Here is a 12,542-nt window from a genome sequence, read left to right on the forward strand (position 1 = left end):
GCTTCTAGTCCCGCCTCCTTTCATTGGCCTGGGCGATGCTGCTTCGTCCGGATTGGGCGGCTACGCTGACTCTGATGGTGGTCCCGCCTCTCGATCATAGTTCTTCCTTAGAGGCGGGCGGTCGACCCAGTTCCTGCTTGCTCAGGCGAGCAGTGATGGTTCCGAGGTTCCTGTTCCTGGGGCTGCAGGTCTTATTGCAACTGTGTCGTCTGAATGCAGGGTCCCCAAGCTCGTCGCCGCATCTGGTCTTCATCCTGGCCGACGATCTAGGCTGGAACGATGTGGGCTGGCACGGCTCTCAGATCCGCACTCCGAACTTGGACGCGCTGGGTGCCGGCGGAGTGCGCTTGGAGCGCTACTATGTACAGCCCCTGTGTACTCCCTCTCGCAGTCAGCTGCTGACCGGCAGGTACCAGGTAGGCGCCAAAAGGAGATGGACTTGTCCCCAGGAAAGCGAGATGTATAACAACATTGGCTGGTTCTTTTCTCACCGCGCTCCTCTTGCAGAAGGCGGTAAACTGGTGCTTTGAAGCTACCCAGATAGGCGAGACTGTTTTATAATAAGGACTCCTATTATATATTAGTATAGGGTCTCCTGCTTGAATAGGGGATTGGACTAGAAGACCTCCAAATCAATTATTCCGTGTCCCATGAAGAATTAGAGCGCAGAGAAAAGCAACAAAGATGATTAGGAGACTGGAGACTAAAACATAGGAAGATTAGTTGCAGGAATTGGATATGTCTAATTTAATGAAAAGTAGGGCTGCAGGTGACATGATAGCAATGTTCCAATATCTAAGGAACTGCCACAGAGAAGAATGGGTCAACCTATTCTCCAAAGTACCTGAAGGGAAAACAAGAAGCAATGGATGGAAACTAATCAAAGAGAGAAGCAGCCTAGAACTGACATCTCCTGACAGTGGAAACATTTTACCTCCAGAAGTTGTGGGTGCTCCAACACTGAAGGTTTTTAAGAAGAGATTGGACAACCACTTGTCTGAAATGGTATAGGGTTTCCTGCCTGACTGGGTCAGACTAGAAGACCTCCAAGGTCCCTTCCAACTCTGTTATTCTGCTGTTCTGTTATTCTGTTGATTAAACTTGAATTGGAGAAACGTTAGATCACATTAAAGCCCATCTTGATTTTCAGAACTGGATCAAGTACGATGATTTTCTGACAAAAATATATCATTCATAAATTGAAAGAAAGCATGACCAGATAATGCAGAATGACATGGGGTGGAAAATTCAAATTAAACATTTTATTAAAAGAGGGATGTAAAATGTAGACTTTCCCAAGAACCTATTTAGGCCCAGTTATTTTACCTGATGTTAAAGGCGAGCAGGGGAGTAGTCAAATTGCTGATACTTTAGGTTTAAATAATGTGAAGAAGAGAATCTCTATAAATTAGGAAAGGGGTGTTAAAAGCAAATATAATTAAATTTATAAGTTCACATTATACAAGTGTAAAGGGATGTAGGAGAGACCCAGGTTCAAGTGTTAACCATAAGAATTACTTACTTGCTCTCAGCCCAACCTACTTCACAAGGTTGTCGTTACAGAGGGAAGTTAAAGCAAGTGAGGTGTATGTCACTGAGCTACCAGAGGAAAGATCAAGTAGGAAAGTGATGAATTAAATACATGGGGCCAACCCTCTTATTTTTATGAATATATTGATTGATGGTTTGGGAGAATGTTGGAAAAACCAGGTGAGCCTAGCTCCTTATGAAAAAGGCAAGTTCTGTGTTGGAGATTATTAAGAAATGAATTAAAAATCAAACTGAAATTGTAGAATAGAGAAAGAGATAATAGAGAAAGGGATCAATCCTGAAACACTATATACCATTCTATGCATAATAGTTCAGAAAGAGTATTATAGAGCTGGAAAAGGTGCAGAGAAAAGCTCACTTCTAAGTAAATATTGCAATATTTGGGATATTTGCCTTTTTAAAAAAAAGCAAATAAGATATAATAGAAATGTGTGCAAGTATAGTTAGTGTAAAGAAAATAAGAGTCAATCAATCATGCTGAATTATGGCAGTTTCAGGTCAAATGAAAGAATGCATTTCACATTGGACACATTTAAATGTTGAATTCCTGCAACAAAATAAAAAGATGCTTTGTATTAAAAAAAACAGTTGGGATAGTTAAAGGGAGATGAGAAACATAATGCTTTTGATTTGTTTAGCCTCACTTTGTACAAATTCAGCCAGTTATTTATTCAGTGTGTTGCTTAAATCAGTCTTAAAGATGTAAGAAATTATCTTCTGCTCTTAAGATACAGTCAAAATGGATAATGTCTGTTAACGAGTTCTCTTGTGGCTTTTAATTTTATTATTTTTAAATGGGGACATTGTGCATTCTTAAACTTCTCTATTCTGCTGTGGAAAATAACTTATAAATGGAAGCACCAATATTTTTTCCCATGTTAGCAACATGTTTAGTAATAAGTTCCTTTTGCAGAATAGGAAATGAGGGAGTAGAAAACCACAAAGCATTTTCTACTTTTCTGTTAGTAATATACCCAAAATATGTTAATAATAGAACTGTGGGAAGAAGCCAACTAAGAAAAACTAATTAGGGTAGGTTTTTTTTTCAATTAGCACCTGTGACTTAAGTAACTTTGTGTTTATAAGTGCTTCTTGTTGCTCAATATTTTGAGTTGATTCCCCCTCCCCCCCTTTTTTAGAGTGAATGTATTGCGCCTAGGAAGTCTGACATTATCCATTTGGAAGGAGAAGCAAAAGAATTTTGGCAATTCTGAAGAAACTTGTAAGAAATTTCTGTTTCTTACAACATCCCAAATTGCACCAGCATGATTGGTTCCTATAAGAGACCACAGTGTTTAACTTCTCTTCGAGAATATTTTTTGCAGGATAAAATGTATACATAGATAAAAGGCTTGCTTCTTCAAAAGTCTTGCTTCAAGAATGAGAATTGTACCCCTTACCTTCCCCATTGCAAATATTGAGATGGAGGCCAAGAGTTTGCTTCAAGGTGTTCTCAGAAACTTAGCCCAATGCTTATTCTGGATACCATTCACCTTTTCTGTATGAAAATGTATGTGCGAAGCAGAGGTGATATTCAGCAGGTTCTAACCAGTTCTGGAGAACTGGTAGCGGAACTTTTGAGTAGTTTGGAAAACTGGTAAATACCACCTCTGAGGGGCCCCGCCCCCATCTATTCTCTGCTACTTAACAGTAACCTTCCCCTGCCACACCCACCAAGCCATGTCACACCCACCAAGTCATGCCACGTCCACAGAGCCAGTAGTAAAAAACTTTGAATCCCACCATTGGTGTGGAGAGCTTTAACTTCCTGTCTACAAATCAACACATGAAGCCAGTTAAGATTCATCATACAGAGACCTAGATTTGCAGCAAAGATATTTTAAGCAAAATAGAGTTGTAATATTAGTATTGTGTATCCTCCTTATTTATCAGATCTTTGAACATATTATGAATTTAAATATGAATATAAACTCACCTCAATCCATTCCCCAGCATCTGAGACTGCTCAATGTTTTAAAATCTAATAAATACAAATACACCCATTACTGCTTGTATGTTGTATTGTAGTTATGACCACATTTGGGACCAGAACTTCTATCACTAAGTGAGACCTTAAGCTCCAGTTTTATGACCTTTTCTGCTATGGCCATTAAACAAACCTCCAGGTCATTAAGTGAATCATATAGTTGTCAAATGAATCTGGCTTTTCCCATTTGCTTGTTGGAACCCAGCTGGAAAAGTCACAAATAGTGATTGCATGGGACACTGCAACCCCTATAAATGCATGTCAGTTGCCAAGCACCCAAATTTTGATCATGTGATCAAAAGGATGCTACAATATTGGGTAAGTGCAAGGTCTAATTGTAAGTACATTTTTCAGCTTTGTTGCAATTTTGAATGGTCATTAAATGAATGGTCATAAGACAAGGAGTACCTGTATTCCTTCATAAGATCTCACAAAGCCTCAGCATTCATGGGATTTCTCAAGATTTGAATAATTAAGAGAGGATGTTTCTTGCGGCCCCAGCAAAGAACTGCTGTTATATCAGTAGTGGCGGGATAAAATGTTAAGATCCTCTAGCTGAATTTCCATTATACTTTCCTTCTGCCTCTCCCCTCCCCAGTTCTAAGATAAAGAAGGATAGGCAGGGAGGTATTAAAAAAAAGAAGACAGAGTTGATGAGTCAATTTCAAACATTTTCTGTAATAAGCTAACCGTTACCTAATTGAAAATAAGGAAGCAGCAATTCTGGGCTTTGTTTCCTTTTATTTATAGTCTGCATAAACAGAGGGATATATGGAAACTAATGAAGGAGAGAAGCTACTTAGAACGGAGGAGAAATTTCCTGACAATTAGAACAATTAATCAGTGGAACAACTTGCCTCCAGAATGCCCCAACACTGGAAGGCTTTAAGAAGATGCTGGATAGAGGTATGGTATAGGGCTGTGATGGTAAACCTATGGCACGTGTGCCACAGGTGGCATACGGAGCCATATCTGCTATCAGCTCCAGTGCACATGCGCACACCAGTCAGCTGATTTTCAGTTTTCCAGAGGACTGGGGAGGCCGTTTTCACCTCCCTAGGCTTCAGGAGAGCCTCTGGAACCTGGGGAGGGCAAAAAATGGACCCACTGGGACTACTGGAAGTTCGGAAATGATCCTTTGGTAGGCCCGTTGGGCCCATTTTTCACCCTCCCCAGGCTCCAGAGGCTTTCCTGAAGCCTGGGGAGGGTGAAAAGGGCCTCCCCACCCGGAGGAAATGCCAAGCTCAGCTTGGAGGCGAGCAGTGTAGTGTACGTGGAGGAGAGTTGTGCACACATGCACATGTGGGGCACACTTTGCATTCTGGGTGCTGGCATGCGCGCACACTATCGCACACATGTGCTCACATATTTGGCACCCAACAACCAAAAGGATTACTATCACTGGTGTAGGGGTTCCTGCCTAGGCAGGGGTTGGACTAGAAGATCTCCAAGGTCCCTTCCAACTCTGCTATTGTAAGAATCAAAACACACATTCCTATAAATGCAAGTTAACTATATTTAAGTATTTTTTTACAGATACATCATGCAAAATATTCTTTATCTTTATATATTACTTTAATTGATTATGCTTAAAGTTGTCACAATTGATTTTTCCAATTATCAGATTTGTCTTCTGATAAAAATATGTCACTCTAGACCAGGGGTGACATAAAATATGTCACTCTAGACCAGGGATGTCAAATTCGTGTCATGGCATTGTCGTGTGACATATCACAACTTTTCCCCACTTCGGTAAACCAGACAAGGGCATGGCCAGCGTGTGACATATTTGGCCTGCTGGCTGCAAGTTTGACACCGCTGCTTTAGACCAATACTGGTAGAACTCAACTTACAACAGTTCACTCAAAGTTGCAATGGTACTGGAAAGAAGGACTTATGACCATTTTTCATACTTAATAACAACTGCAACATCCCTACATGATCTGGACTCTTGGCAAGTAATTCATATTTATGACGGTTGCAGTATCCCAGGGTCATGTGATCACCTTTTGCGACCTTCTGGCAAGCAGATCAATGTGGAAGCTGAATTAACTGAACTAATTTAACAACAGTGATCCACTTAATAACTGTGGCAAGAAAGATCATAAAATGGGGCAAAATTCACTTAACAAATGTCTCACTTAGTAACATAAATTTTGGGCTCAGCTGTGGTTGTAGGTTGAGAGCTACACCTGTATTTCTCAACTTTGACAACTTGAAGAGGCATGGACTACAACTCTCAGAATTTCTGAGCCAGCAAAATATTGCTGGCTGGAGAATCCTGTAAGTTGAAGTCCACACCACTTCAAGTTGTCGAAGTCGAGGAACACTGCTGTAAATAGAACTTGTTAAGCTTCCTAACATTATGTGGGACCTAATACTTAAGGCACGTTTGTTTTCATTAGATCCATACAGGTTTACAGCATCAAATAATTTGGCCTTGTCAGCCAAGCTGTGTCCCACTGGATGAAAAACTCCTGCCTGAGTTGCTTAAAGAAGCAGGCTATGTTACGCACATGGTGGGGAAGTGGCATCTAGGAATGTACAGAAAAGAATGTCTTCCTACCTATAGAGGATTTGATACTTACTTTGGTAAGCAAATGTATTTTCATCCTTTCTTTATGCTGAATACTAAGAATGTTCTATCATTTCCAGCAGCCCGGACTGGTTAGAAATCCAGTCAGAATTTCTTTTTTGATTGACCAAATTGTAATTGCCCGAGATAAATTATAGGCTAAGGCAAACTCCATAGGTCTCAAGCTCTGATGTCCATGTTCACTGAATGCATCAAGGCAAAACCATAGAAATGAAATGGAAACTTAGTGATGAGTGAACCTCAGGTAGAAGATTCTAGTGAACTGGGTAATCAGGAATGATTTTAAACAAGTAATTGGGTGCACAAAAGTGAAACAAACATACACTATGTATAATTATAAAATGGATTTCTTTTGCCTGTTATTCAAATATATTCTTTGCTGGTTGTTGATAAGCATAAGTGAACTGAATTCATAAAAGGAACATATCATAACTGATACGCTGGGCATGTTGGACACTTTTATAGGTTTATGAAGAGCTGCATCAGTATTCCCCAGCCTTGAAACTCTCCAAATACTTTGCTCTTGTGGGAGTTGCAGTTTCAAAACATTTGAAGCACAGTAAGTTGGGCAAATTAGGTGATACTGCAGTAGTTGTTTCTGTAGAGGTTTCAATTTCTAATATAATGTAAGTTTACTGCCTAATGATCTTCAGCTTCGTTGATGGCAGGTTCAGAGAAGAACTGGAAGCGAAAACTACCATACTTTTTGGAGTATAAAACGTACCTTTTTCCCTCAAAAAAGAGGGTGACAATCTGGGTGGGTCTTATACACTGAATACAGCATTTTGGCCTCCCAAAACCCTACCCCCTTCACAAAAATGGACATGCAGAGGGTTTGTGAGGCCTGCAAAGTGCTCTTGGGGGCTGGGGAGGGCAAAAACAAGTGAAAAATGGGTCATTTTTTTCTTGTCCCCCCCCCCCCGATCCCCCAGGAGCACTCTACAAGCCTCCTAAAGGCTATGCATGCCCTTTTTTGGCAAAAAACAGGCCCATTTTCATGAAAAAGGGGCCGTTTTTTGCTCGGTTCCCCCCCCCCCCCAGCTCCCAGGAGCACTTGGCAGGCCTTTCAAGCTCTCTGCATGCCCCGTTTTTCACAAAAAATGAGGCATGCAGAGGGTTTGGGAGGTCTGCAAAGTGCAAAAACCTCTTTAAAAATTTACCTCTTCAAAATCTTGGTGCATCTTATAGTATACACATACTCTAATTACTTTAATATCATCTCTCATAAAGCTGGAGAAGTCTTGAAAATATTCTGAGAGACAGAGCTTACCAGTCTGTGCAGAAATTGGTAATCATTGATGCATTTATTAATTTCAAGGATTCATAATATTCCAGCAGTCGTAAGAGAAAAATAATTTTTCCTTACTTGATAGTGGCAATTCCTGATTCTGACGAGTCTCTAAGTCACCAGTTGGTGTCAGTAATAGATCAGACTTTTTTACACTTGCCTGGAGAATGTGAACATAGTATGAGCAGCTGTTGCTGCAAGCCTGATTCAGTTTATTCTGCAAAATTCAAAACAAAAACAGTTGTTCTGTTACAATATTCTATAATTTCAATATACATATATTAAATGATATATTAAACCCCTTAATATATTACGGCATTGCTTTTAATAATTTTACATAATGTTATCTATTTATACTTCTTTAAATAGAGGATGGAATACATTGCCAAATAAGTGATAAGAGTTTATTTACTTATTTTAAAAAACCTGAGAAGTTTTTTTTCAAGTTTAGGGCATTTCTGTAGTTCTTTCCTCCTGAAATTATACTGTAATTGATCATTTCCTGTTTTAGGCTACCTTCTTGGAAGTGAAGATTATTATTCTCACGAGCGCTGCGTGCCTATTGTGTCTAAAAATGTGACCAGATGTGCCCTTGATTTTCGAGATGGTGAAAAAATTGCTGAGGGATTTAAAACTATGTATTCTACTAACATATTTACAAAAAGAACTCTTGATCTTATAGCAAGTCATCAGACTGAGAAGGTATAATTGTATTGTTTGGGTCATACATCTATTTTTCAACATAACTAAATATTTCAATTTCATTTGAATGAGCTGTTGTAAGCAAAAGCAGAGGACTATTTGTATGGATAGGTTCCTTATTTAAACATGCATTATTTCCAAGAAAAATAGTCTGGGTTCTTCCATTGCACGAAATGAGGTGTCATCAGTTGTTTCAAGCATAAATTGCTATTATACAGTTTTACATGAAGTTGTAGGTGCCAGTAAATAAATAATTCAAAATGGCAAAAATGTTAGGTATTTACGGGATTCATTCCCTAAATCTGTAAGATGGGAACATTAACACCTCATGAGATTTGAGGCTATCGTGCATGATTGTGAATAATTTAAAAATAAATATTATTGTATTATTTAAGGCTTCTGAATGCTATCTGGAAGTATGTAGTTGACATGGCATCTGTTGATTCTATGTTGCTGGTTCCTATGCTAAAGCATGGATTATTTAATTATGTTTCATAGCTAAGCCACAGTTAACTAGGTTCACATATATTAATCATGCTAAAAGGCACAATGGGGTCACATGTTTAGTTACATATCCATGAGCTTCTGTTTCTCTCCTGCCATCCTCACCTTTGTCATATCTTACATAATAGGTTTTATATCATTTTGAATCCTGGGTAATCTGGATTCTAAGTTGTGAGTGGAAACTTCATGAAGTTTCTTTGCAAGAACTAAAATAAAGGGCAGAAGTCATGTTGGAAATTATGGAACCATGGTCCAACTGCCTTTAAACTATTCACACCTTATTGTAAATGTTTGTCAATTCCTTTGGCTCCTGAACATGTTTGTCCAGCAAACAGAATTCAGCTGCCCTATTCTCTATATTGTAAATGTTTTAAAGGTTTTTTAAAAACTAAACAAAAGTTGTGTTCGGAGATTATTCTCATTATCAGAACTTCACAGACATGGAAAGCTCTTTTCTCAAGTGCTTTTTACCCTATCCACGTGAAAATATAAGGAAGGAAGTATACATAGATCAAAATGTTATTATGTGTTCTTCTGATTGTTTCATTTAATGCTATGGTATCTCTCCCCCCCCCTTTTTTTTTGGTCATGTGTGTGTTTGTGTTACAGCCATTATTTCTTTACGTTGCCCTACAATCTGTCCATGAGCCCCTTCAAGTACCTGAAAAATACATAGAGCCATATTCTTTTATCAAAGATGAAAAGAGACGCAAATATGCTGGAATGGTTTCCGTAATGGATGAAGCTGTAGGAAATATCACTTCCGCCCTGAAGAGATATGGCCTTTGGAATAATACCATTCTCATCTTTTCTACAGGTAAGAATGAATAATTAAATATATAGGTACACAGTGATATATCAACTGATACAGAAAGTAGAGGGCAGATTGCTGTGAAAATGGCTATTGTAGAATAACAATTGCACTGGTCATCTGTGGGCTGCCGGAACCAATTCAAAATAGTGGTCATTCCCTGTAAAGTCCTATATGGTTTGGCCCTGAATTACATCATTATGATTCTGTCTTATCTAAATGTACAGAAAAGTCCTGTAGATCCAAACCTGAAGTGAGATAAAAGATGTGTAAACCACAAGGAAGGTGGTCTTGGTACTAGTTCCCCCATTGTGGAACATGTTGGTCTCCCCAGATACCTTTGACCCCTTCACTTCTGGGGTTTCAGAAAGCATTAAAGCTACTTTTTTTTAATTAAAAGTTTTTTTTATTTTTATTTTTCAAAACAGACACAACATAAAAAATCCTCTTTCTTTACATACTGTAGAAAGTGTATCAGTTGGTTACAAAAAAATTTTGTGCGTTTCTTTCACAGTCACCCATGATTCATATTAATTCTAGTATTTTAAATCAAATATATTTGTACATATTACCATCATCATACCCCCATTCTCGTTTGACTATAATTGTTTAAACGTCCATCATAAAACGTACCAAAACTCAAGACATAACCATATACTGGCATCTCATTTGCTATTTCTAGTATCCCAATAACATTTAGTAGCAAAAGTTTCTAATCTCCCTTTCCAAATCACTGTTTACAATTTACATCCAATTTCCCTATGTTGTAGCCATACCTATATATACATTGTTATCATTATCTCTCCTTTATTTGACTATATCCATTATCATAATTTAGTTCTTTTTTATTAATCTTTATATGTAACCAAACCATTTCTCATCTTCCTTTCATAGGTACCATTCAATATTCCTATCCAATTACTACTTGTTATACCAATACATATGTATACATTATTATCATTTTCAATTGTCCATATCTATTGTCACTAAATTTTACTAAGTCCAACTAGTTTTAAATTAAACACTTTCATCTATCAGCCTGTATCTTTCGAGTAGCAAAACAGTCTCATGTCTTCTGCCATTTGTGGCATTAGTCCTCTAATCGTCTCCTCTTCTTTGCAACTCATTGTTTATTGATTTTCTCATGTAATTTCGATGCCCTTCTTCTTTTTCCTTAATCAGCTTGTCTTTAATTGTCAGTGTTGTTATCGAAGGTGTTACTAATAAAATTTCTCCCTTTAAGTCCATAAGCTCTTTTATTTTTTCTTCTTCTGCCATCTAGGGTAGGGTTCCCCTCCATCTAGTTCCCCTTTCCATATTCCACTTTTCCATTTCCAGACAGAAACCATTCACATAGATGTCAGTAGATTTGATTTCTTTGCAGTCATTTTTCTCTTTATTGCTTGGAACTCTATCCTATATTTTTCCCATTTGATAAGCATCTCCATCTTTTTCATCATATTTTTCTTTGGTGCTCTAATTAAAAGCTACTTTTGAAGCTACTTTCAGCTATCAAGGAACATCCAATGATTTTTAAAAATATTATCTATTGGGGGGGATATTTAATATGTTGGCATTTTAATATGTTATTGACAGTTTTTTTCTGTACATCCCCTGACATTGACATGATCAGGTCATATACAAATAACCCAAATAAATAATTCAATCTATAGAAAATGAGGCACCGTAAGTAGATGATGGAGTTTGATATCATGAACAGAATTCTGAACCAATTCTTTCTTGGTTTGCTTTGCTGCAGTCCTAATATGATAAGGCAATTTGCAACATTTAATGTACTTACCATATTTTTCAGACTGTAAGACGCATCAGAGTATAAGACACACCAAGATTTTGAAGAGATAAATATTTTAAAAAGTTTTATCCCTCCATGGCCCCTAGGAGCACTCTGCAAACCTCCCAAACCCTCTGCAGGCCCCTTTTTGAGAAATGCGGCACATGGGGGGGTTTGGCAGGTCAAAATGGGCCCATTTTTTGCCAAAAAACAGGGTGTGCATAGAGTTTAGAAGCCTGCAGAGTACTCATGGGGGATTGGGAGGGCAAAAAGAGCCTGTTTTGTTAAAAATGTGCCCATTCTTCACTCATTTTTGCCCTCCCCAGCTGTCAGGAGCTGTCAGGAGTCCATTTTTGCGAAAAATGGGATGTGTGGGGCGGGGTTTTGGGAGGCCAAAAATACTGTATTCAGTGTATAAGAAGCACACAGATTTTCACCTTCTGAAAAATATGGTACATGGGTAAATATTATTGTCATTAATCCTACTTGTAGGATTATTGTTATTATTGAAATTGTTATTTTTTAATTTGGCAATTTTCTGGGGTACCTTTCATTTCATTTTTTTTTTTTTTTACAAATGTTAGGAAACATTTTCTTTCCCCAAACACTTGGGAATGATGCAATACAAGCAAACAGTTGATGCAGTTGCACAACATACAAGTTCCAGCACATGTTTGGTTACTATTGATGTATTGAGAATTTGTTCTCTAACAAGCTTATTAATATGTGTACTCACAGTAAATTAAAATATAGTTGACTAAATATTGCTTATAGGGCGTGCTTTAGTTTTCCCCAACTTTGCTGTAAACAAGTGCTGTAAAAGTATATATGGAAAGCTTCGCATGTTCTTTAAATATAGAACAATATGGCTATCCAGTTTTTATTACTGTGACAATTTTATGCAATGCTTTCTCGAATTGCCATGCAGTTTCTAGAAAAAAGTCTTCCTCTGTAAAAGGGGCTTTTCTCCCATAATTAAGCATCTTTGAAAAACTGTTTTTAATTTCTCTTAGCAATTTTAGGTTACTTTGTTATTGAAAATAATGAAGAGAGTTACTGCTGAGTTGTATGTCTATGGAGATTCTCAGTCATCCAGGTCATGGTTGTCCCAAAGTTCTTTTTCAAAAGGCAACTGGACTTTCTGGTTTTTCTTGAAGATATTTCGCTTCTCATCTAAGAAGCCTCTTTAAGTTCTTGGTTGTAGTTTTCTGTTGTACGTTACTAAAACAAGAAAAATCAAGAGAACTATGTCAAAGACCAACCTACCCATTATGATTCTGGAAAGATGATTATACAAGAAAAAGAGCATAT

The 12,542-nt window shown here is 37.9% G+C and overlaps 1 protein-coding gene across 1 annotated transcript in view; it reads left to right on the forward strand.

Moving 5' to 3' along the window:
* The first annotated feature begins 108 nt into the window (after positions 1-108).
* ARSB (arylsulfatase B) overlaps positions 109-12,542 on the forward strand; it is a 73,155-nt gene continuing 60,721 nt past the window's right edge. The window contains exons 1-4 of the mRNA XM_087715607.1: positions 109-416; positions 5,944-6,130; positions 7,934-8,124; positions 9,238-9,445. Of these exons, the coding sequence (XP_087571733.1) occupies positions 156-416; positions 5,944-6,130; positions 7,934-8,124; positions 9,238-9,445 (847 nt within the window). The 5' untranslated portion in view covers positions 109-155. The remainder of the gene's footprint in view (positions 417-5,943; positions 6,131-7,933; positions 8,125-9,237; positions 9,446-12,542) is intronic.

This window comes from Thamnophis sirtalis, unplaced genomic scaffold (genome assembly GCF_051295495.1).
Source record: "Thamnophis sirtalis isolate CommonGarterSnake01/CBP01778 unplaced genomic scaffold, rThaSir2_p1.2 scaffold_5, whole genome shotgun sequence".
Lineage (NCBI taxonomy): Eukaryota > Metazoa > Chordata > Lepidosauria > Squamata > Natricidae > Thamnophis > Thamnophis sirtalis.